The sequence below is a fragment of the Trachurus japonicus genome, chromosome 1 (assembly GCF_045865225.1).
Source record: "Trachurus japonicus isolate A0001 chromosome 1, Traja_1.0".
NCBI lineage: Eukaryota > Metazoa > Chordata > Actinopteri > Carangiformes > Carangidae > Trachurus > Trachurus japonicus.
Window position 1 is genome coordinate 17290847 of NC_140907.1, and position 27219 is coordinate 17318065.

The following is a 27219-nucleotide window of genomic DNA, read 5'->3' on the forward strand; positions in this document are numbered from 1 at the left end:
GTTTTTTAATTTGTCTATATATCTGTGATCTCACAGATGTCTGCATCTTACCTGGCCTTTACCCATGAGACCAACATTTAAATCCAGTACTTCTGTTTAGTTTGCTTGCATGACTCTGTATTTAGGGTGAATTCGCCTAATGTGGGACATTTTTTGCAATTTAGACTTCTGGTGTATATTGTGATATGAAGCAAACACTTTCAATCTACATCCTGTACCATTCTGAAATCCTCAGGTTGTGATCTAATGGAATCCAAAGAGAAAATTCTGATATCACACTCCTAAAAGAAATACCATACATATTTCAACTCTGATTGCAAAGTTTTTTGCGGCAATTTCCGTTCCCTAATGTGGGACAGTCATGCTCCTAATGTGGGACACTAAAAAGTCTGTTTAAAAGTCATCTTAATTTACATGATAAATGCTAGATTGCAAACCAGTGTTCAATAATATCACTTATTGTCCTAGTTCTGCTTCATCTTCTATAGTATTAATGGTTTTCTACCAATTGTGTGGTGGACGTGACCTTTTACCCTGCGCTAGAGAGTGGACTTAGGGTCATTCCCACCCCTGCTCAACAACCTCCACCATCCTCAGTGATCTCCCTATATTCAGTAATGTCTCCCCTCATCCTGTCTTTTTTCCACTGGTTGAGTTCACTTGCTTGATTATTTTCCTTTCTTTTCCCATGTTTTCTTTCCCTGATTTTGTCTCATTGCCTTACTCTTTTTTGCCACTGTGATCTGAAATACATTCCATTTAATTAATCAGTAATGTGCTATCCTTTGATTACTTCTAAACACAACATTTTTCATGAAAATTATCAAAAAAGACAAGATTTAGAAACAAGAAAGAAAAAAATTCAGAGCCATTTACTCCTTTAACAGTATTATGACCACTTCCAGTTAATAAATATAATTTTCTTTTGTTGTAAAATATTCAAAACAATGCATTATAACAATAAAGCCATGTAAACAACCATTGTTATTGTTCAACCTATTAGTTTTACCTGGAAAAGCCCTGTCCCACATTAGGAAAAACCACTTGTCCCGCTTTAGGAAAGCATGTTTCCTAAAGTGGGACAGTAGAAATGTTGATCAAAATCCTAAATATTGAGAATGGTTACACCATATTAAGATATATTTTAATACATCAACATATTATGAACACATTTTGACAAAAAATTGCAATACTTTTGTTTTTTTTAATAAATTATGGCCTTAACATTATTTTTGTCCAAACCCTAAGTACCTAGCATTTTGGTGGTCTTCACACAGACCTCCGGTTTGAAGGCTGTCCCTCCTAAACCTATGATTGGACATTTGAGATGTCATGTGATTTTGATAATGCAATATCACAGCTTGTGTGAGACCACATTTACATTAACTTTCTTTTGCTATAGGAAGACCTACACCCATTTAAGCTTAAGTGTCCCACATTAGGCAGTGTCCCACATTAGGCGAATCCACCCTACCTAAGTAGGCCTACTGGCAGAGGAAGACACATCCAAAATTAGTCTATTTCAGTAGGCTACTCATTATTTTGGTGCTCTTTTTTACATAAAATAATAAATCCAAAATAATTACACATTTGCTGAAATCATTGTTTATCCTAATTCCAATATTCTCATAATTCACTCTGACTTTTGAATAAAAGGTAAATGGTTACATCATCTGATCTAGACCAATTTGATTTTACTGTCTACTCACTCTGAAGATAAATCTAATGGCAAAGTTTTGTCAATTCAACATGATTTCTTCTTCACCCTATAGCCTACACAAATACTGCCTGGTTTCTACCGTATGTTACATTGTCATTGATTTTGCCCTGTCAAGTCCCATTAAATGTCCCACTCAGTGAAGAAACCCAGGCCAAGGCGAGGGCGTAAGAATACTAAGTGGGAGATGTAATGTTGTAGGCCCCACCGTGTCCTGGGCTGCGATGCTTTCGGATTTGTGTGACCAATTTTACGGCATTTATTTAATCATCATCATTAATAACGAGGCGCGCTGTTAACTTTCTTATCTGAAGCTGCTGCTGCAGAGGCACCAAGGGGTGGGGTGGGGTGGTGGGGGACAAAGGCAAAACATGAGCGCACTAGCACTGGTTGAGGTGCATTCAGGTGCTAGTGGTTCAGGGTGGTCTAGTCATAATATGTATTCTCATAAGTGTATTATTTTATGACAAGTGGAGCACTGTTCTGCTTAGATGTAGAACTCAAATAATAAAGCTGCTGTGGTGGTGCAGTTACTGCTATGTTTAAATGTTTTAGGCCTACTTAGGCCTATTTGTAAGAAACACAAGTTAAACGTTAAAAAAAAAACAGCCTTTTTTTCTTTTTCTTTTTAGAATAGGCTATCAAACAATCACAACACATGTTAGTCACTTGCCCGCTTCAGGTTGTAAGTTTTGAAAATGGGATGTGGTGAAGAATTACAGTTTATTTTTTCGAAATTCTCAGATTGATCCACCAATCAAGATGCGCAGTCGATGTTCCCAGCTGTCCGTGAAGGCAGCATTGGTCCTGCGGAGTTTCGGGAAAGCGCATGACAGGCGCGTTCACACCTCCCCACATACACATACACTGGCAGGCAACACCGCGACACACCGGGGAGCATCCCTTGAACGGAGGGAGCGCTCTGTTTGGTTTTGACAACCTGGAAGAATCACTGTAGCTATTTATCACGCCTGATCACTGACTGACTGTGACGCCGCAGAATGATCCGGGGCCCTGCCGAGCCTTTAGGACTCTGAGGCCCCGCACAGATATCCACCTTGCACCGGCAAAAGGACCCCTCACTGGCTCCGTCGCCTCCCCCCGCAGCAGAAGCAGCAGTCAGCCCGAGACAGAATGGCAAGTAGCCCGGAAGAAAGTCATTCCAGGGGCGGCGGCTCCGACCGTGACTTGAAAATGGCTTCTTCGAGCAACACGTCTCCTGAGGGTGGACCACCACCACCGCTGCACCAGAACCGTATACGGCAGGTGGGTGTCTTGTCCGCAGCCTGCTCCCCGCGCTTTGACCACCACCACCACCACCACCGGTCCAGTCAGCCGTGTGAACCAGCTGCACAAGCCGCTGCTGATGCTTTGCGCTCGGGGAAGAACAGTCAAAGGCGTCGCCGCGTTTAAAGCACGTCGCCGCTGTGATGTGACAGGTTTTCTTTGATGTGCATCAAACTCAAATTAGCTGCTTAGAGGAGGAAAGCTTTCTGTAGAGGAGATACCATCTGTTTTGATAAGAGACGCGGGCGATGTGCGTCGGGAGGGGTGTCATAGTACCCAAATAGGCCAATTGCGGGAGTTTGTTATGGTCGTCAAAATAAACACCACCAGGCCTGCACCAACTCCTCTAGTAACTATAACGGGCTGCAGTGTAGAGCATGTTTACAACCTCACACCCAGCACTGTAGGTTTACTGTTTACATGGACCATCTTGGGCTTTACTGGCCAGAGGATGATCCTTGGCTCTGACTTCACAGCTGTCCACTTTGCCCCTTAAGTATGGTGTATTGTAGCTTTCTGAGAATACGGTTAGGCTATATAGAGGCTTAATAGGTGGAATGGGTTGTAGTTTCATAGCATTCTGTCTGAAACATATGAGCTCACACATTCATACATACAAGGTCTTTATTGTGGTTCTATCACTGCATAATGCACAGCTGGATGAAGTGTCTTTGTGTAGATGATGTGCCCTGTGTGTGCCTACAGTACGAAGTGCTCTCTCAGGGCACTCTTGGGCAGGGCTGGTATGCCAGTTAGTCTTTCTGGTCTTATGTGAACTAAAATTCTGGTTACAAAGCAGACATCTCCAGCTCTCCTCTCCTCTCCTCTCCTCAAAACTTCCTCATATCCTTATTGTTCAGACCAACGTGTGTTTTGATAAATGCAGCACACTAAATCAGCTCAATAGGAAAAATTACATAGACCTACAATCTTTTTTTTTTTGCAGGCAAGAATAGCAGAAAAGTGTTACAATCTGTTTTTGGTGTGTGTGTATGTGTGTGTGTGTGTATGTGTGTGTGTGTGTGTGTGTGTGTGTGTGTGTGTGTGTGTGTGTGTGTGTGTGTGTGTGTGTGTTTTTGAGTGTTTGAGTTCAGAGAAAGTGAGTCAGGAGATGGTGGATGGTTGTTTCCTGTCTCAGTGCACTCTCTCAGGCTAATGTGATTTAGGTAATGGACTGTAGTATCATACACACACGCTGCACTCAGACACACACCTTAGTCTTGTGTTTTAGGGTGGGGTCCCAGCTGAGCTCATATACAGTAGTTGGATGCACTCAGAGGTTTTTGTATAATTCGTGTAAAATCAAAAAGCACACTGTCCAAACAGGTAGTATTTGTTGGTCCACAACCACGATGGAGTGGTCTAACCTGGAAAATAAGTCTCACTTTGACTTCAACTTGAGCACAACTGTATTCTACAATACTATTTATTTCACAGAGATCTCAATGCAAAACTCACAGCATCTCATAAGTGGAGAAAAATCACTCTTCAGTTGTCATCCCCAGTTTTTAACCAGAAAGTGCTGTTGTATTTTTTTTATTCATTTTGTACACGCTCTATAGCAACTGGTTACTGTTAAATAGTGTTAAATGTTACACAATGGACTGTGTGCTCCGTCTCATTGACCACAGGTGAAAAGGTTTTATATTTATTGCTGCTTATTTGTTATGGTGGCACACTAACTGAGGGACCTGGTTGTCACATGGAAATAGTCAGTTACCACTGCAGAGTTCAATGTCTAGTCCCTAGCAGCAGCAGTGGCCCTGACTTGGCCCCCACTGATCGATAATGAATGGCAGCACTGATGAATGATCAGTCAATGATCCTGTGATTCCTCCTGGTTTATTTGTCTGTGGCTTCTCCTCAGACAGAGCCAGTAACCATCAGGCACTAACCGTAATGACCAGACTATTTGTAGAGCTGGACATCAGAAGCCAAAAGTAACATTGTAATGTACTGTCAACATTTTCTAATATTGATAGTGCTGTTGTTTAAATCATCATGTAAAGGCTGGGTGGGGCCATGCTGGGAATAATGTGATGTCACCACCACACTTATGTGCCATGAAGACTGAGATGAATAAGAATGGGATAAAGGTTCAAGTTGTTTGTTTTTACAAGATGCAACAAGGGATGAGGAGGGTGTAGATTTGTACAAATTCACAGTTTTGGCCTTGTAGATTCAGATTCAGATTCATGATTTATGGTTTTAAAATGTTAGAAAACATTTACCTATTTCTAAATCCAGTCTTGTCGTAAGTCATGGCTTATGCAGTTTCACCACAATGGATCACATTATTCAGTCATTTCTTGCAAAATAATCTGAATGTTAAAGGTGCATTTTGATTTGCTGAAGCCACACAATTTCTTTTTCCACACAGATCTTGTTGTGTATGGTTTTTACTTTTTCCTATTAACCTTTGATAGGCAGCACGTTGCAAGGAAGAACAGTTTCTGTACTGCGACCTCGAAGATAACCATGAATGAATATCACATTGGTTCATGAAAGACATTTGTAAAGTTTCTTTTAGCAGCATTTTCAATATTTAGACACCCCAAAACGAATTACCATTCAGTTTCATTATGTTGTGTTTGCACAGTGCATCTAACATCATCTTAGATTTCTGCATAAAACTAAGGGTTGTTTAGGTGCAGTCAGATAATACTAGAGAGCTACTTGAGAACCATGTTTTGTGTGATTTGGGGGAACTGACTCTGAGATAGGGGGAAAAGTGCAAGAGATGCACAACATGATTTGACAAGTGAAAGATAACGTTTAGATTCATTCAGATAAAAAGTGTCTGGGAAAAGCTCAAAGTTTATAGAGCTCAGTACAGCAGTGATGGGTCTGCATGTGTGAACCAAAAAGAGAAAATGACAGGAGGATACTGTGATGTGAGGCTCTGACTTTCCGGTCTAAAAATACTTCCCGTGTATCGTGTGATTGTTCTGGAGAGAAATAGCTCTTTCCATGCCAAGTGCCTGTGTGTCCATGTCTCTGTGCTCACTGAACCTGTGTCGCTGGCCATCTACACGCTGCTGTGGGCTGGTGTTTAGCCATTTCCTCTCTCCTGAACAATACAGAGATGTGTCTTATTATGTTAAACCAATTCACTTTCCTGCAGGTGATGGATACTTAGAGTTTAGATCACAGAACTGGATTTTATATCATACTGCAGTCTGTTATTGATACTGCAAATCTCTGAACTTCCAGACATGCTGGCCACATTTTGATATGTTTTCAGAGATAACTTAGAATGCAGCAGCACATTGCACTATTTACTGACTTTGTTTATCTCCATATACAAATGTCTATATTCAAGGTGTGCCAGTCCTACGTCTGGAGAGGCCCCTTGTTTAAGACTTAACCTTAACCTATTTCTTACCCATTGCGTGGTAGGAATATCCAATTTCCAGTGAACTTACTGTATTAATGTTTCCCTCCCTGCACCAAATTCCCCTCCTCTTCTTTCTATTTGGCTTGCCTTCCATCTTTCCTCCTCTACAGCCTCACTTCATCTCACTGCTTTAAAACCAAGGTTTGATCCTTTACCCTAGTTTTCTCCTTGTCTTCTTGGCTGTCATTTCTAGTCATCTCCTGTTTCCCTCCAAAATACCACCCTCCCTGTATCCCTCCCCCTGTCTGCCCTGCACTCCTCTCCACCACTGGTCCCTCCTCTGACTTTCTGATGTGCCAGGAGGTCAGATTTCATTGCAGCCTTTGAGATTTTCATCTCTCTCTCTCTTCTACCTCTCTTTCTGTGTCTCTTCTGCCTTACTTTGTCTGCCTGCCTATCTGTCTCTCTCTCTCTCTGTCCACTGGGAGTGGTAAGATGGGACTCTGCAGGAAGAGAGTCCTAATGGAGCCATGGCCTTCATTACATTACCCCTGGAAAGGCTACATCCACACATACACCCACATATGACCACAGCTGTCCTCTACTGCATGATGCCAAATAGAAACAGGCTCTCCGCTGGTGCAGATGTACAGGGTGTATGTACTGTAACACACACCCCAAAACACTCACAGACTGCATTATATAGCTGTATTTACTAGAGCCAGTAGAGCACCTGGTTGTAAGTGCTTAGACCTACTGGAAGATCATCCACTCCACTACTTCCATTGATGGTCACCAATTGCCATTAAGAATTAATATGGTTCTTGTGAAATTCCTGCATTGTTTTTGCATTGTAGGCATGACTCAACAAAGTATGTCTGTCCATTACATATCTTAAATGATCAGCCATTTTATAGATTAGTTGATCAACAGACAACAAAAACGGTAATCAGTTGCAACAGGTTTTCAAATGTGAAGACTTTACTTTATTGAATGTTTGTGAACTTTTGGGTATCTGGCAAGACAAAACAAGCTTGTGAAATTTGCTACCTTATATGCTACCTTGCACAATAGTTAAAGTTCAAGAAGATAAAATTACTGAAAGTTTGGCAAAACTTATCAAAAGCACTGCTTCTTTCTAGTAACTAATAATAGTGACCACATTCACCTGCAGGAGTGACCATATTAGGTATGAAGGTCAGCCCTCCAAATACCAACACCAACCTGTCAACCAGCTCTGATGCAACATACAAGCAACAGTCATATGATATTATATGTAGGTTGGAGTTCATTTGAGTTTCTATACTGTGTAATACTGATAGGGTGTTGAGAAAAACATTGGTATTCCTTGTCCCAGATCCAAAAGGAGCATCAGCATGTCTATATTTGGGCACAAACAACATCCTGCATTGGAGTTCTTGGTTGTCATAACCAGTTGAGGTGTCCTAGTTACATCTGACACCATCTTACATTGGCCTGTGTTCCCCTGATGGATGTTTGCAGGGCAGAGATATAGCATCGCTTGATGAGTCATAGCTCGTCATCATCGTCATCACCTTGCTCTCCTAGTTTTAATGAAAGGCTCTTCATTAGAGGAGCACAGACAGTCAAAGTTGTGGCAATAAAAAATTGTCATAAAGAGAGAAAGTGCGAGTACATAGTGCACAGAGATGAAATGACTGATGTTAATGAACTGACTTCCACTGGCTTCAGGTGCATAACGACTAGAGGTTCATATACTGAAACCAAGACAGAAACACAATCTTATGCTGCAGTACAGGATGACGGCTCAGCAATGCCCCAACCACCAACCTGCTGCCACCACTGCAGGTGCTGCCTTTTGATCTCTCATGTAACAAACATTTTCCATTTCACAGCAATACATGCACTGCAATACATGTAATTTATTATTATATTTAAATTCAGGCAAACCCTCTATTTTTACTCATTGTCCCTACTGCATTGCCACCCAACTGCACTGTGTTGGCTTGAATCACACCTTCAGTAAAGGTCAGTCCGGGCAATCGGTGCAAAATGGATAATAACCCTGAGATTGCAGAGGCACAATCAAGTCAAACACTGTTTATGAACCACAAATGATGGATTTGTAGAATCGATCTACCCCTATAGTTAGGAATATAAGCACAACGTTTGAAACGGAGCCTCAAACAGGGAAGGATATGGAATTATTATTTACTGTCATAAGATGCTTCCTTTGCTAGCCTTGCTTCATAGAGGGCAGGTGTTTTTGGACTGAGGGCAGTGGGAGTCATTTAGATGTTAATTATTCATCATGGCCTTAGAACTGTTTCCCGTTAGAGAAAAACAGAAAGAGAGAGAGAGAGAGTGGAGGGTGTGGTCAGTGATCAATGGACTTCTCAGAAGCTCAGCTCCAACACCTTTGTGTAAATTAGCTCTCTCTCTCTCTCTCTCTCCCTCTCTCTTCTCCCCCTGTCTTTTTTTGCTGCCTCTCATCATGTTTGAGTTGAGTAAGTGAAGGATTTCTCGCAGGGAAACACATCAAAGCTTTTCGCTGTGTTGTTGAGTGTGGCTCAGAGCACTGCACATAGACAAACATGGTGCACACACACATGCACACGCACACACACACACACATAGGCCTATGCCAGCTCACCACCAGACTGCTTTTGCCACATGCTTAGGAAGATGCTGTGACGCAACTGTGAACTCCCGCAGTTGGAAGATGGGAGCGCAGTTTACCTCAATGCCTATTTGTAATTTTGTGTTACCCAAAATAGAACTGACAAGAATGGCCACTTATAAAATGTTCATACATTTTCATCTGTTTTGTTAAATCCTGATTCTCAGTGTTATGGGTGTTTGTTGGACTAATTTCTCTCTCTCTCTCCGAGTCGCACGCCATCACTCAGCATTCCTGGTATGACTGTGGGCTGCAGTGAATTTTTAGGTCACACGCTTCATTATTCATCATACATTCGACTTGGAGGTTAAATCAGTTTCTGCCTCAATACCCTTTGTCATCTGACGCTGGATGACATCAGCCCTCAAAGGGGAGTGCAATCTCTCATCATTTATAGCGAAACTAGCACATGAACAGTGGGCCAAATTGGAAAAACAAGGATTCTGTCTGTGTACTGTAACGGTGCACAACAAGGACATCAGAGTAATCAGATTTAAGATAAATCACACAGATGACCATTTGAACTGTTTGTTTCCATGTCCACAGTATCAGATTTTTTCTGGTTAATTCAGTTTAGTCTCATGTCCAGATCACTGTATGGCTTAAATATCTGCCTTGGTGGTCCCAGACTACCTCAGACAGTCCTCACTCTGGTTTTAGGAATATTGACGTTCCTCATCAGCATGTGGCGGGATTACAGGTCCAATTGGAATATGGTAGTTTTTTTTTTTTTTCCAGTGGGCTCAGAGCCTTTCTCTGATCTCATTAACAGAAACAGCAAACTGACGTCATGTGTTCCTTGGGGACTTGGGCAGCTCTCCAAGGAGGAAAAGAGGGAAAGCCGTAAATTAGTATGACGGCCATTTCCAATGCAGTGGATATCACACCAGCACTGCCGCATCACAGAAAGGCAGTCGGTGATGGTTGCAGGCGTTGCATTTTCTCCATAGCCTTTCTACAGAAACCTGCCATCACTTGCAGGAAGTGAATAATGAATTTACAGATGTAATCAGGTCACCTACTCTGCATTTTTGCCTATCTAGATTATTTTAGAGTGCTCTTAGCTTGCTTTGAGAAAACAAATATGTTGAGGGCTGCGGCCTAATGTAGCAAAAAGCAAAAGCAAGCAATCCGTTAATGTGGCACTGGTGTCTGCCTATAGGGTAGGGTATAGCTTGTCTGTAAATGGAGAGAGTTGTTGATGTGGTAGCACCACTGAAGGACGAATACAGCAAGTCATGTTACCAGTCAATCAGCTAAGTCACAAATCAGATGTATCTATTTGTACAGCTGCTCTGACAGGGCATGGTCTTCTCCACTTTCTGTCGCTCCAGTTGTCTTTCTCTTGGGGCGTATTATGTGACTATCAAGGTTATGTTCCATGCACACTCCATCTCTCCATTACCTCTCTGCTCATTTCAGGCGCCCACTGACCGACCCACCCACCCTGTCTCGGTGTGTTTGGGTGTGGTCTGATCTGGATTTTTAACTGCCTGCTTGGTTTGCTTCTTATTAAATTTGACTCTGTGATTTGGTTTTGTGGAAACCAGACAGACAGAGAGGGAGAGAGACCGAGCGAGAGAGAGAGAGAATGTGTGGACTTTACGGCTCTGACCTTTCTTAAGCAGTAAAAGTGGCCGCATAGTGACTTGACATTTAAATCACATCATTGAGCCAATCCATTACTGTCTCCACTCTCCTGACTATTTTGTCTCTGTGCAAGGCAGACCTCATGTATAGACTGGTGGTTTAGGCATTAACCTTATTTACACTGACCTATGTACAGAATGGCATGCCATCCATTTAAGCGCACCATACAGTAAGTTGTTTTGAGGAAAAAAAACTGCAGAGAAACCTTGTAATGTTACTATTCAGGGACCTCTCCAGCGTAAACTATTGGAATTTGCATTGAAAACAATCAGGCAAAAGCATAGTGTTGATATTCCATGTTACAGTCATGTGGTGCAGGGTTCAGCTGCAGTTTGGAATCAATATCCTGAAGGGAGAGGATGAGAAATGTGTGTCTGTGTGCATCTTTGTGTACGCATGACATGTGCATATTCTGAGCTTCACTGTGGTCCCTGCAGATCTCCTTCGGTTTTCTAAATGTGGTGTCTTTTGTTTTGAAACCACTGTCCTTATTGCAAGTAGCATTTGCTTCACTTCACTATGATGGACTACAAACATACAACTCTGTACCAACCACTTACGTGTCTCCATTAAGTAGCTCAGTAGCATAAAGATGGAAAACAGAGAGAAAGGATGTGTGGTTGTGTTTTATTGGCAGAGAAAAGTGTTCCTTTAGTGTTATCTTTAAAAAAAAAAAAAAAAAAAAGACACCTTGACACAAAAGTTCAGTTAACTAGTAAGACCTGAACTTTCTTTGGGGCATTGTTTCATTGTCTTCTGTGCAGGAGGTTTTGTGGCCAGCAGTGAGTTGCCTTAGAATAACCCATTCAGTGATGCACTTGTGTTGACAGTAATGGAAAATGTGTTTTTAAAGTGTGGAAAGCAACTGGTTCTCTTTGGTTTTAAACTTCCAGTCACCTCCTCTGTATCTGTGTCTTGTGTGGGGAGTTAGTTTCTCACTCTCTCACCACGTTAAAGTGATTGGGGTTGTGTGAGGGAGTTATACATAGTCAGCGTTTTACTTGCAGTAGATTCTGATTGGGGAGCTGCCAGTTTGAAGAAGTGGGCACAAGCACCTGTAGAGAAGCAGAGTGATATACTGCTGTGGATGGGGTCAACTAAAAGAAATGTGCCACTCCTTTTGCTGCCAAACAGCCCTTTTCTTTGGAACTACACTTTCTCAACAGTTGAGCTGGCCTACAGTATTCCTAATAATAGCTTTTTCTGGGCCAAACAGCTGATCTACAGTGTAATACAGTGCACACTGTAGGTCTGCCTGTGCACAGTCAAATTGTGGAATGTCTGCTTCTCCAAACCGGCAGCAAGCTCATATGAATCTACAGCAGGTAATACATACACTGTGTATAACTACCTGACACAACCCTATGAAAAAACCTGAACTATCCCTTTACTGTAACATAAGCATAATGCATCACTTAAACCAAACAAATGTAAGCACAAATGAAAGTGAGCATTTCTGGATGAGCTGCAGTTGTCATGAAAAATGTATGAGCTTCTTGAAGTCTAAATGATCTGAAACAGAAAGATCCTTCCTGCATTAAACCTCAGATGCATTATATTCTGCCAGACACTCATCGCTAACATTACTCCACTAGTCAGCAGTGTAGCTCCATTAGCAGGCATACAAATCATAAACAGAGGCAACGGCAACAGCCAAAACAACCACACCAATCTTGGCAAAAAAAAATAAGATATTGGCTAATGGCTATCATGAACAGAGAGGTAAGTTAAAGAAGCACACAGTGGTTTTATAGTTTTTAGCTTGTTTACTATGAATAGTTTAAATGTTTGAAAGCATATTTGAGGCAGCCTCTGCTTCATTTTAGTAGTTGATAGACAATATTTTGTTGAAAAAATCAAATATCATTGCCAAAAGACAAGGAATAATCATAACTGTGAAACGTTTAATATCCAAACATATAAGAGAGAGTGTGTGTTTATACATATAGATGTAGATGTGTTGAAGCTCAATCAAACACTGCATACACATCCAATCACAGTTTGAATCACATGAACAGGCACGGGAAAACGGATATGTGTGCTGATCTGTGCATCTCTCATATCTGTCTATCAGAGAGTCCTAATGGGTCATATAAAAGCCTCTGGATCTATAAAATGGAAAGCAGACCATTAACCCCTCCCCACCTAGAGGATCCACTAAACCAAGAGAAACAAGAGCTCATACACGTATCACCTCTCTGTGGAGTGCCCTCCCTAAATGTAATCTGACTCCCAAATGGCCGCACGAGCACACGCACACACATTAGTTTATAATGTATTCTCCTAATCCTCATTATCTTGCTTGAGTGATGGAAGGAATCAATGGAGGACATTGATCAGCTTTTGGTGTTGCATAGACACAAAAAAGTTCATAATATTAATATAGAAATACTGCACACATAGTACATATACACACACAAACTGCTGTAACAATATTACTGTAAGAACAGTGTTTTAGGATCAACTAACATGCTGATCAATATGCTTATAGATTTTGTCTGTTAACTCTGAAACTCAAGAAGCCAGGCAGCAGCCAGTCACTGTTGTTGTTGTTAGAGTTTAGATTTTTCAGAGTCCTGTATGTTTAGTTTTCTTTGTGTTTCAGTTTTAGTTATTGTGACTTTCATGTCTGAAATATAACTCAATGAGTTATAATATTAGTTATATTATATGATTCAGTTAATGCAGTTAAAAAGTTCATAGGCAAGATGATACAAGGTGCAAAAGACCACCTTAAAAATGTCAGCTAGTGTCAAGCACTGGGGGTGGGACATAAGGACATGATGTGGGCTCATGGAAATAGCAAAAACAGATTCACAGGTATCACTGCAAAGCTGAGAAAAAGGCCATTACTTAAACATTGATAAACAATTCTGAGAAATAAAGTACATCTGAAGATTTCATCTTTTAAAATCTTGTTTTGAATGTGATAAACATAAATAAGTGTGAATGAGTATTATCAGAAATAAGAATGAATCTCTCTTTTCTCTTCTGTTCTCTTCATCTTCTATTCATTGTGCTAAATCAAGTAGCAGTTTGCTCAAGAGAACAATAAGTTATTCTCTGTTTCACCAGCAGAGAGTGCTAGAGGAGCAGAGCACAAACACAGAATGATGTATTTCCTCCAACAACAGGATCATCCTGGAACTAAATGAAGCACTCAGGCTGAATGCACCATGCTGCAACATTTCAGAAACCATTACAGTGCGGGGTGACTCAGCAGATCTGTCCCCATTCATTAATAGCAGTAGAAAGAGATGTTGCGCCGGAGCCCGTGGAAACATAGCAGGCAAAATGTGTGAACAGAAATAGAGGTGTGAGATAGTGTCCCTGTCCCTGGTGCTGAAATTTCAAACTCTTAACATTTGTAGCACTGACAGAGAGAGAAGTTTGACATTCATCTGCTGGTGGTGGACACACATGCACACGCACACAAACAAACACACGCACGCGCGCATGAGCTGTCAAATAATATTCAATCAGCTGTCCGTACTGAGGGTGCAGTGCGGTTGAGATTCAGACCAACCCACTTTCTCTCCGTGCAGAGGGGAAGCCTGTTAGCTGCAGGTGATTGGGAGCCTATGCTCTGTGCTAACTGGTCCCCCCTCCCAGACTAAGTGGAGTGTCCCGTCTTCTCTGCTGTCTCACAGAAGGACAACCTGTACTCAGTTTCTCCATCCTAGTCCTTCTCTCTGTTATTATAATAACAGTTTATTCGATAATTAACTTGCTTATATACATTTGTTATAACTCAACTTTATTCACTTTCCCCTTTGTTGATTTATTGCTCCGCTGATGCAGATATTTCTTTACTAGACTTATTATGGGTTGGATTTATCTTCCTAAAATTATTTCTGATAGTAAAAAGTCTTGCTTTTCTGCTACCACCACTAAGGGGGGTGCCATCATTGGACAATGGCTTATACATTCACCTTATTTCCCCTGTTTTCAGCTTCTGATCCGCCCCCCTCCCCTCCTCACCCATTAACCTTTCCTGCTCCTCATGCGTCTTTCCCTCGGGATAGTGTGCAGCAGTAGTGAGAGTAGCTGTTGCTGTAGCAGTCAGCTGGCTGTTGGCATGCAGCCTCCTTAAACCCCTTACACAATAAACACTTTCCTGTGACTGTGGCTTGCATACACAACATTAGCATTCACATGCATGCACGTGCACATGCTGCACACACACAAACACGTTTTGTTGTCACATCTGTTCGCATGAAGCAGGGTTTTGATGTACATCTGGACCGGTTCATTCCCTGTTTGTGTGTGTATGTGTGTGTGCCTGTGTGTTTGAGTGTGTAAGTGGATGGGTTTTACTCTCATCATTTACCGCCCTTTTTTCAGTCCCAGTTTCCTGCACTCTCTCATGTTTGCACACATGGATGTCAGTTTCCTTTTTGTGTGGATGTGTTTTTCTGAGAATATGATCGTCTAGTATCGGTTTCCAGCTTTGATGTGGAACTACCACTGATCTGCATAGGATAGAAGAAAAGAAAACATCGGTCGGACAGTTTATTTTAAGTTTGCGTTGAAAAGAGGAATCATTTTTGGACCGAAAATACTTCTACAAGTTCTTCTAGTTTTTCTTTGCTTTGGGAATTTTTATATAATTTTTATAAATATTGTTGGCTAAGGATGATGATTTGGATTCGGATGATCATAGATTTGAAGGGGATTTGCTGTAGTAATTGTAGCATTATCAATTTATTTTTTCAGAATTCATTTAATACATTTATTTGGCTTCATGGCAAAAAGTAGAGGTAGTCTGTCCATATTAGGTTAACACAGTGAAACTCCAACACTTTATAAAACAATTTTTGGGGATAGACACAGGTAGAAAAGTGAGGTCATGGCTCATGCTGCTGCCCACCTGAAGAAAGCTCGTGAGCTTGAGCAACATCCAGAATACAGGGCTCTGCAGAAAGCCAGGGAGAGGAGGAGACGGCATCGTGAAAGAGCTGAGCGAAAGCGGCAGGTAATCATTCATAGTTTGTGTCATGTATCCTCTCTACCATTTAGATTTCATGCTCCTGTGGATTTAAGACTACACTGTAAGCATTGGTATGGGGACATTGTGGGCTGTGGGGGGTAGCACAGATGTGGATTGTGGCTGACCATGCATGGTGCTGAGGCTGCTGTCCTCTCAGATCCTTTATCAGTAGGGAGGTGGTGACTAGATGACAGATGTGGAAAAGGCTTGAACTTAAAAGAGGGAGGGTCACAGTATGGGACATTTTATGATGCAAACCTTTGATGACATCTGTGATTACAGCTATAGTCTGTAAAATAAAAAATGAAAGAGACCATTATAATCTTTTTATATCAGAAGGATTAGGATTTAAGCTGTAATTAATGGCTCCAATAATGATTAATAAATAGTTTTCCAGTGATGTACAGATCAATTTTATGACATTAATGCCAACTTTTGGGTTGCCATGTTGTGGAAAATCCTCCTCAAGCATGGCAATTAAATGCATGATGGATGCCACACCATTAAATCTACAGTCATAAATGTTATCAAGTTATTAAAATAATATTACCGCCTTTCTAATTATTAATTGTGTATGCATTTAAATGTTAGTATGGCATCAATTTACAAAGCAACTATATAGTCAAGCATAAATGTTTATCAATCATTATTAAAGGATTACAATAATCCATCAAGTCTGCAGCTGTGAATGTTACAGTAATAAGCTTTTATAGATTGTATCACCACTCACCTATTGTGGAAGAGCTGCAGCACAACAGTCAGTTAGAAAGGTCTCACTACTGATATCAATATCTTCATGTTTGAGGCAGACTATATATATAAATAGTGCCTTATCAGGAGGTGGCAATGATATATATGGCAATGGTGTATGTAAACAACTACAACTAATTATAAAGTAAGTGATCTTAAAAGGTTTGTGAGTAGAATAGTAAAAGTTGGCCTAATTTGCAAAATCAAGTATACTACCATACACTCTGCTCTCTCTATTTACAAATCAAGCCTGTCTTTTACAGCAGTTGTCCTCATCATGGTGATTGTGTATGTTAGTAAGTACACATTTGGTCTTGTAATACAGACCATGATAGTGCTTAAAAAGTGGTGCTCTTGTACACTTAAATTAAGCTGCTGATGGGATGTGTATTGTAGCTCCATTGTAAGCACACACATGGACAGAGTACAGTGTATAATCCAGTATCCTTCATTACATGACCGTTTGCGGGTCAATCTACACAAATCCTGTACAGAAACACAGATTACAGCTGGTTTTCAATCAATCCAGTCTCTACTGGTGCAGTGTGCTTCATGGCAGAGAAAGATGAATGTGGAAGTGAAAGCAGAAGCAGCTAAAAACCCACGTTGCAACATAGACACTTAAAAACACACACCCATACATACAGGGGAACACAATACAATACAAAACACAACACAATACAAAACATGCAAAAAATAAATTAAATTAAATTAAATCTGTGCATTTCCAGCACACAGACTCTCACTTAAAGGGATAGTTCAACATGTTGGCAAATTGGCCCATTGCCATAATCCCTATAGTTTTAGCAGTAGGTTCGTTACCTTTATTTGTCTGTGCAAGCTATTTTTAGAACGGCGGAGCAGAGCTGTGAGCTGCTCAGAGCTACGCTATGGAGGCTAATGGGATTTCTTGGTTTCTCTCATCAAACTCATCAAATACACAATCCAACATCTCCAAAACACTCTGGTGGACAAGTTGTGGCCTGCACATTCACCACGCTATAACGGAACTTTACGAGACAGAGTTGTTTTCGAGGCAAATGCAGAGACTGCTTGCTGAAAAACTGCCCCCGACAGGAATGCGCATCAGCTGTTTTGCATGAATTTACCTCTAAAACAACTCTGCCCGTAATGTTCTGTTATTATCTCATAGCGTGGTGAATGTGCAGGTCACGACTTGTCCACGAGAGCATTCTGAAGTTGTTGGATTGTGTATTTGATGAGTTTGATGAGGGAAACCAAGAAATCCCATTAGCCTCTGTAGCGTAGCTCTGAGCAGCTCGCCACTTGGCTCGGCGGTTCTGAAAATAGCTTGCACCGACAATTAAAGGTAACGAAACTACTCCTTGGCTTGCAAGGATTATAAGGGGGAGGAGCCAGCATGTAAGGACCAAGAGGGGGGTGGATAGGGCATCGGTGGCTATATAGCTGTTTAGGCAGGATCAGCCTGTTTCAGAAAGATTTTTTAGTCAGGACAGGCTGGCTAGGGCGATAATAAAGCTGTGGGCCAAACACTATAGGGAGAATGGACCAATTTGTTGAACTATCCCTTTAATTGCAGAGCCCAGAGTTGTTTTTGCATTTTAACAATCTGTAGATTTGCACTTCTGTTTGGATGCAATCTGAAGAAGCATACGTCCGTGCTGTCCTGAGTTTGAACCAGTACCTGGAATATTCTGCATTTGTGGTTATAGTATTTTTCAGATGAAACTCTATGCACATGGCTAAAACGTTACCTGTCTTCTGAATCATGTCTACATCTCATAACATTTTCTTAATTCCTCCAATGATGAACTACACATTCTGTGGATTGTTGTAAGTCAGTGAAATTTGATCTAAGTATTGTGTTCGGGCTCATATTGAACCTTGGCGTTCCTGGGAAGCACCACAGGCCACACAGTCTCCGGCACGACTCAAACGCAGCTGTCCGCGCTCTGGACACACTCAGCAAGGGGTTGGGGACTTGGTAGGATAGCAGGCCTGAGAAGTTTAAAAATAGCCAAGGCGGGGAGATAGTTAGGGTTAAATGTTTATGGTTGCAGTTGTTATCCTACAGAGAGAGGGGAGAAGTAGTGGAAGAGTAGGCAAGGCATGGGCCTCGGTTAGACTCTGTTCTCATACTGAGATAGAGACAGAGATATGGGAAGCTAATGGTTTTTAGCTGGGCAAGGGATAGATGGGCACAGAGAAGGGATAGAGTGATGGTAATAGTGAAGTAAGTGAGATTTGGTTACATTAATTATGTTTGGATAGAAGACATGGAGAGATTTAATGGATTGTAAGATTGATTGATGCAGCAAGGAAGTGAGCTGGAGAGGTTTTTATCAAAGGATGCTGAGTGAGAAACTACAAGCTTTGCATTTTGGTGGACCATACAATACCACGCAGTCATAAAGCAAAAGAGCAACAGCCTCTGTTTTAAGATATAGCTGGGAAATTGTTAACAAATTTGCAAGGTAACAATGGGCAATGCGGCAACATGTCAGGCCTGTGGATCAGATAAAGCTTTAAATACTACTGGGAGTGACAGCAATTTAAACCAACACGCTGACTACTATGGAGCTGCTGACCCTGGACCTGAAGTTGATGATTCACTGGTAAGAGATGGAGAGACATGATTATGCTCTTTTAAGAACTTCCGTAGTTTGTTACCCATGCTGTACTTAGTCTCATCTTCAAGGAAACATGTTAATCTCTTCGCCGCAGGCGTGTTGTCTATGTGTGTGGTGACATCACATGTGAGGGTCTTGACCCTTGATCCCTTCGCAGGGGTGTGGCCTCAAACCAGACATGCACGAGGGAGTTTGTTTGATGTTGCTGACCCTACAGACTAACAGCCAGTGGTGAGCAGCTGACATGTTCCTGCCTTAACCACTCTGAAAAGACACTGATATCTTGTCAACACTATCCAATCAATACACCCAGTGGTACTGTAGTCTGCAAAGGAAGTGTGACAGTTCACTTACTTTAGCACAATTGGATTAAGTCTGCAAGTGTTCTATGTTTCCGTTATTATTATGATGCCCTATGTAAACCTACTAGGTGTGTGTATGAATCGATCAGCAGAAGTTTTGAAATTCAAAATTTTGTTGTGATCTTACTCACTTTGGATTCTCATGGACTGACTTTGGTATTGGCCTCAATAATCCCATATCAATTGGGCTCTTAAGTTTCATTCTTGCTGCAGAGATATTTCTGCTGATCGCTGTGAGTAAAACTTTGAGGAGGGCTCAGGTTGTCTTGAGGAGTCTTCAAAGCTGATATTGAATCCAGGTCAGAGGAACAGACCCTGTGGATCATGTGTTACTGTACATCCTTTAAATGGAACTAGGTCAACATTTTTGAAGACTTCGGAGTGAAACTCAAAATGTAATGCGTACACATAGATGAGACACAATATAGAGCTACTGAAGTGTGTGTGTGTGTGTGTGTGTGTGTGTGTGTGTGTGTGTGTGTGTGTGTGTGTGTGTGTGTGTGTGTGTGTGTGTGTGTGTGTGTGTGTGTGTGTTGCCTTGATGTCTGGTGGCTAAATTTAGATTAGCCAACTCAGACAAATTATTGATACAAGGAGGTCTGACCTCCATAAAATCATTAGACATTTTCTGAATCGTCATGTAAAATAAACTATGCACAACAACACACAACAATTTCATTTTCTTCTTTTCATCACTGTCATCCCTTTTAAATAATAAACCTTATTAAAAAAAATGTCATACATAGTTCGTTCAAGATAGCAATTGTGTTTTGTCTTTCTGTATGTGCAGGGTAAGAAAAAGTTCTACTTTTGGTGTAATAAATGGCGTTTGACCTAAAAATGCCTGAACTGACCTTTTACACTGTTCATCTGCCATCTTTACCAGGCATACCAAATGGAGACCTGAAATGTAATTAAAATGAATATCTCAAAATGAGTATGGTTTGTATACTGGTTTCTAATATTAGCCTTCATTTTGTCTCCATCCCTCTAGTCTGACAGCAACACAAGTTTCCTTCGAGCTGCCAGGGCTGGAAACATTGACAAAGTCCTTGAATTCCTGAAAAATGGAGTAGACATCAGCACCTGTAACCAGGTAAGTCAGCCTCTTAACAGCCATACTGTACCTTTAACCTTTTTATTCCTTCATACAGCAAATTAATTTCAATGACAGTGATGTGTTTGGTTTATGTTATTTGAGATGGAGCGTGTTTATATAGTAAGCCTTTTTCAGTATGTTGACATCAAGTTGGGTTTTAGCTGGAATCTGTAGTTTAATTGTCTCACTCAATCTCCATATATTCATTGGTGCAGCATGATTGACAAGTGACACATAACCCCTGAATCATCAGCAATGTGTCAGTGCTTGGGAGAGCAAGCATGTGCCAATGATTTGTTGTTGTGTAGATGACCGTCAGACTTTGTCGTTATATTCAGCTTATATTAAGAAAACATTTATGAAACAGCTGCAGCTTTCCGTGCAGTTGTGTGGGAGCATTATAGACTATTTAAATTCCAGTTGTTGAGTTTTGACTAAGCTGAACATATTTGTAGTCAGTTGCCATCTTCTTGCAACGTGCAAATACTAACAGGCTCAGCAATAAATGCCTTAGAGGGCAATGTAGAGTCACAAAGTCATGGAGGGATTTATGCTTAAGTCTTAAGTCTTGTGACTCCAGTCAGGGTTTTAATTCATTGTGCCCTCAGTTTAAGTCTCTTGCCAAAGAAAAACAAGCTGTTTTATTGTCGACTGTCTAATTTATTCTTATTTTGAAGTGAGCTCATTTTTAAAATAAAGGTTTTGACATAGTTCTTCTGAATACTATCCACATGGTCCCCATTTGCTTTATAATATTAAATGACGTTATGAGGCACATAAAGGCCAGCATACAGCGCATGTAATACATGCTCTCATTAGCGGCACAGACGGTTAGAGCTGTAAACTCGTCTGTCGGTCGAACCTGTTGAAATGAACATTCACTGTGCTGTGTCATGGCAGCATCATGAGCGCGGTCAGCACATACCTTAACCTGCTAGTCCCCCCCCCACAGCATCATAACATCTCCTCTCCCTGCACCACACCCTGCTTTCCAGTCTCAGCTGCACTTGAAGAGTCTCTCTAACAGCTGCTCTCACCCCCACCTCCCTCACCCACCCGCACCCAGATTCCTCTGACCTCTGAGGGGGAGGGAGTTGGGAGGGTGCCAACCCCCCGCCCTACAGTTCTGCACACACCCCCTTGGCCCATCTATGTCAGTGTGATTTACAGCAGTCACAAGGTAGCTTAAAGGAAGGGAGCTTGGCTATGTGACTGTGTGTGTGCATGTATGAGTGTGTGCGTGTTCATCATCAGCTCTTCATATTTGCTACTGTGTCATTGATGGTGGCCTTTTCTAAGTCTCCAGCAGTTCAGTAATGACTGTTTACACTTGTCTGTGATTGGCTGGCAGACAGGAATTGACAACTGCTCACCCACAGCTCTATTAGCTGTACTGTTGTTGTCATAGACACCCTGGGGTTTGTTTTGTGCACCAAGAGGGAGGCCTGACTATTAATTGCTGCTCATTGCACTGAATTGGCATCGACCTCTCAGAAACACCTCACACACACGCGCGCACACACACACACACACACACACACACACAGCCCCCTGCCACACACAGTCAGGGCACCATTGGGATATATATGAAAATGTCACTCTCATTTTTGGTCATCTGACAAGGGCTCAAATGTGATCATCTGACCCCTGACAGATACTATGAAGGCCATGGCTCTCCTGTTGCAAGTGTGTGTGTGTGTGTGTGTGTGTGTGTGTGTGTGTGTGTGTGTGTGTGTGTGTGTGTGTGTGTGTGTGTGTGTGTGTGTTTCCAAGGGACCAATGCCAACATAGTGTAATACCGTAAATTTAATCTTGTAAGGAGATTAGATAACAGACTTGCTTGGATTTTGCATGTGCGCGCGTGCGTGTGCACACACACACACACACACACACACACACACACACACACAAACACTCTTTAATTTGAAATAAATATCCAAATTTGTATGGACACACATTGCATACAACATGTTCTCTTAGTGTTATTGGTTACTGTACATGTGTCAATTTTAGTGTAAGTCTCTTTTTCTTACAGACCTTTACATGCATATTTTACCAGTCTAGTATTTTATTCCTCCTCCAGGCATGTACCGTAGGTGGACAGTTATTTTGTCTGATTCTGACAGACTGTGATACTGTGAGGGATCACCATCATCACCAGCTGTTCAGACTTCTGTGTTGTCATGGTCATAGGTTTTTGACTCCATTGTCATAAGCTGTTTAAAGCCAGAGCTAATGTACCTTTTGTAAAGGAAGGACATTTAGCACGCGGCCAAACAAAGCGTCCAAGCATCACACCGATGTAACTTTCTGGTGAATATGCCTGATAACAATTTCTGGCATGGAGATATTATATTTTTTATACCTGATACATTGGCAAACTCACCACACTGTGGTACACGGTATAACCATCCTAACTGTGGTAATTGAAATGTACCCAGATATGATGCCATTTCATACTGCACAAACACTACACTAATACAGTAGACCACCCAGATGATCATTCAAAAGCATCATGTTACTCTTGATTAGCAGCAAAATTGCTCTCAAGGAAATGATTGGATGAGAATCACGTCAGTGGAAAGGCACTCCACACAATTACAGAGACATTATCAGTAACTGCTCTGTCAACATTGCAGTCAGAAGAGTCAGTGCTCTGATTATTATAAGAGCATCAACAGACATGAAGTATTATTCATTAAAATTCAGTGGCCTGCCTAATTGAAAGAAACAATTTGTGGTGACTTTAAAAACATGAAAGCTCATGAATCCGTTTTTTTCCATTATTCATTTGAGCATAAAATCGAAAACTGAAAAAACGAGTCGTTATCTGTTTTTCATTTTAGTTTTGGAAACGAATACTGAGAAAAAGAGTTTTTTTTTTTCTTATTTTTGGTTTTATTTTGAAAAACGAATGAACGAATGATACACGGATTTATTTTCACATTGTAAGAGCTGTTTACACTATGATGTCAGCAATATAAATTACTTTGTCGTTATTAGATATGATCCAATAATAAAATGAATGGCTTACATCACTAATGATTAGTCTGTATGTCTGCAAGCACATGGGGCACGCTGGAGCGTCACACAGGAGTTTTGAGTGTTGCCCTTGTGTGCCTGTTCATTAATAACTGAAGAGTCAGATCCTAGAAAGCAGCAACATTGTAGCGGCGGCCAGAGTCTGGCGCCAAGGGCGGAAAGCTGTCCAAGTCAGTTGAAGAGAGGGAGAGAGAGATATATACTCCCTGTCTTCCAAGTCCACAGTCAAACTATCCTTCTCTATTTCACTGGTTTTATGAATGAGACAGGCTGTTTAAGCCCCCAATTTGTGACTTTATGAATGCACAAGCATGTTTTCATCTGTTTATAATATAAGATCTGGTTAGACACAATGTGTTCCATATGAGTGTGTTAACTTGCCAATGTGTGACTTTGTATAGAGCTTTGTCATGTCCATGTCCTCACAATTGAAGGACTTCCTCACTAATCTACGCTGTAAAATGTTAATCCTTGGTGAGTGATATTACTTTTTAATCTGCATTTACATTATTTGCTCTCTTTTCCTCTGCCATTTATCCCCTCTGACACTTGGGTGAAAACCTGACATTTTTATTACCATCTGTGATCATAACAAAGGTCAGCGGTCATGACTATTTATCTGCTCTGGACAGAGCTCCCTCCTGCCAGGGGGAGCTACAAACTGCCTGCAGGGCTCAACGTCCATTAGCTAAATGAAGCCTTTACTTACAGCTCAGAGGAAAAGGAGATTTAGATCAGTTTGTGTGTCAGTGTGTATGTACAGTATGTGTGTGTCTGTTGTGGGTTTTACTTGTGTCTTTTGGAGAACATAATAGTTGAAATGTGATTGAAACGCTCTAATAAGATTGCGTAATTATTGCTGTGGCAGTTATGTCCGTCATTTCAGAACGGACATGTACAGTTAAAGCTGCAACTCAACTTTCCGCTCGTTCAGACTGCAGCAAAGAGCACTTAGTCGCACATTTGAAAGTTGTGTCTTGGCACTGCTGTTGAAATGTCACTGGCTGACTGAATGACTGACCGACATAATGACACCAGAGACACGACCAGTGCAATCTGACAAAAGCAAACTACAAGCATTTTCTTCTTAGTGTGACCACGCCCTTAACCTACCAACAGTTATGAGGATGATAATGTTATAATAGATCTGAAATTATTAAATGATTTACAATTCTGATAACAGACTAATAGTAAAAGTAATTTATCAAGCAGATTGCTTTAAGTGACTTCTTGCTGACTCAGTCCAGAAGAAATTTGTATGGAATTAAAATGCCAATGATAAATCAATTAAGGTTTTCCAGTTCCTCACTGAGAGCTCATTAGAAATATTGAGCACGTGAACGTAAATGTCTTCCTGTATTTTATTCTAGGACATAGACAGGAAATGATGGTGGCTCTCACTTGTACCCTTTTAAAGCCATGTCATACATCTTGGACACAGTCGCTCACTTGACTGGACTCTCACTTACACACATATGCCTCTGAGGAATTGCCCTCTTTTTTTCATTTTGAAAGGTTGACATTTTCAGTAGCTTCTATATATGACTACCCATGTTTGTGTGTGTGTTTATGTCCTACATACCCTCTATGACTGTGCAGAAACATGACACCCCTTTGACTATTTGGCATTTGGCAAGTCAGAGAGAGAGAGGGAGGGAGAGAGAAAGAGCGTGCGTGTGCAAGCGTGTGTGTGTGTGTGTGTGTGTGTGTGCGCATGAAGGAAGGAAAGGGGCAATGATAGAGGTGTTAACAGTTCCTCCAAAGTCAGGATCCACAGTTCCTCACTCTGACTCATCTCGGAGAGCTTGCAAGGAGGGAAAAGGAAGCAGGGACCCAGAAGCTGGGGCCTCACCCAGGGCAGTGGAGGAAAGAGGCAGAGGATCTGTGCACTCCATCACTTTGAAAAGCAGCTTGGTGCAGCATTTAAGAAGGCAAAAGATTAAAAAAAAGAGCAAAGACACAATTGCGAAGAAACGGAAAGCACAGAGAGGAAGGAAGACGGAGAGAGATTGACATTTGGTTTGAAAGAAAGAGTGGAAAGGATTTGAAATACTGTCCTTAGTTTGTTGGTTTCAGAGAGACACAGCGCAGAATGGAGGAAGAGGATGATGAGGTGAATCATGCGTCTTTGTGTTTATATATATCTGTCTCAGAGGAAATGTGTTCATGTGGCTGTTGTATAAATACATCAGTTATGTTGTGATTGCATGTCAGTGTGAAACATTTACTCAACTTTCATCTCCCTGTGCTGCTGCTGCTGTTGACCTGTAGCTCTGGTTGATGGACCAGAGGCCTTTGTTGGAATGTTCACACTTAGGTTGTTCTTTGGTACATAATATGTTTAAATTTTCAAATCTTTATTCCTGGTTCTACCCATTTTTTTGAAATTAATTAATGCATTCATTCTTTTCCACTAATGTTAAATAGTTAAGTTCAATGTTCAAAGAATGGACTCAATGGGCTTTATGCACCGTTCCACTACTTCCTGAACTGATTAATCCAGGTGTGTCTGAGTAGTCACAATGGTCAGACACACCTGGATTAATCAGTTTGTCCAATAATGTAAGACAGGAAATAAAGGAGCTTGTTTAAGTTCAGGAAGTAGTGGAGCTGTGCAAAAAGCCTGTAGTACAAATAAATGTACAATATGATGCATGAATCATTACTATGACTTATAGCTTTGCCTTAAGTGCCAGCATATTGTATTCCCAATTCAATAGATTCAATGGACTGTGCAGTTGTTGATTCTTGTTATTGCCCTAGCTGTTTGGTCTGGGGATTACTGTAATGTTATTATGTAATAATCACGTCACCATATTTGTTTTCTTGAAGTCTTATGTTGATGTTTTCTGTTGGCTTTCTCTCCAGAATGGCTTGAATGCATTACATCTAGCAGCTAAAGAGGGGCACACAGATTTAGTAGAGGAACTATTGGAGAGAGGAGCACCTGTTGACTCGTCCACCAAGGTATGTGCATGTATTAGTGTTTTCATTACGCTGTATCAACCTTGCAGATATGAGCATAGCACAGTTTTATCTTTAGCCCCACTAAGGGGCGATTTGTGGGGGGAAAAAGACAGGAGGGAGGGAGAAAGTGATAGCTGGGTAACAGAGAGATAAAAGGAGAAGTCTTAACGTATGGTGGTATCAGTTGAGACGTACTGTGTAAATCATCATGAAGAGGTATTTTACTTTAAGTGGAAAGGAGAAAGAGGAGTGGGAGTGACTGTGGAGTAAGCTCTGCGGACGTCCACTGCATCACGTTCAACTGCTTGCAACGGTAAACAGCCAGAAAGGAATTTGTCGCCCTTCCTGCTCATGTCCTTGGATTGACTTCAATATGATCTTTGGTATTATTCAGTGTACAACCACCACATCCTTAAAATATCTACAGACACATGAGCAAAACATTTGTGTGTTATCTCTTTGCAGAGTTGGGTTTTCAAGAAAGTATGAAGGGATTTGTACCCACACAATACACAGTCACACAAAATATATGACGTTCTTTGCAGAAAGGAAACACTGCCCTCCACATTGCCGCGCTGGCAGGACAAAGAGAAGTAGTAAGACTACTCGTGAAGAGAGGGGCAGATGTCAATTCTCAGTCACAGGTGAGAAGACTCAATAAATGGAAGCTACACTAAACTATATAAAAGTGTGTAAGGCTCTGATCTTAAATTGTATGTGTGTATGTATTTATTGTCCTTGCAG

At 41.2% G+C, this 27219-nt stretch overlaps 1 protein-coding gene across 22 annotated transcripts in view; it reads left to right on the forward strand.

The window, feature by feature from the left end:
• Nucleotides 1-2575: 2575 nt before the first annotated feature.
• ank2a (ankyrin 2a, neuronal) overlaps nucleotides 2576-27219 on the forward strand; it is an 86436-nt gene continuing 61792 nt past the window's right edge. For 19 of the 22 annotated variants that reach the window (XM_085776844.1, XM_085776852.1, XM_085776872.1 and 16 more), the window contains exons 1-4: nucleotides 2576-2983; nucleotides 20362-20463; nucleotides 26377-26475; nucleotides 27021-27119. In XM_085776844.1, coding sequence (XP_085632970.1) covers nucleotides 2852-2983; nucleotides 20362-20463; nucleotides 26377-26475; nucleotides 27021-27119 — 432 coding nt within the window. In that variant the 5' untranslated portion in view covers nucleotides 2576-2851. Of the gene's footprint in view, nucleotides 2984-15383; nucleotides 15629-20361; nucleotides 20464-25147; nucleotides 25622-26376; nucleotides 26476-27020; nucleotides 27120-27219 lie in introns of those variants that run through there. The other 3 variants (XM_085776931.1, XM_085776915.1, XM_085777012.1) reach the window with 3 other exon arrangements.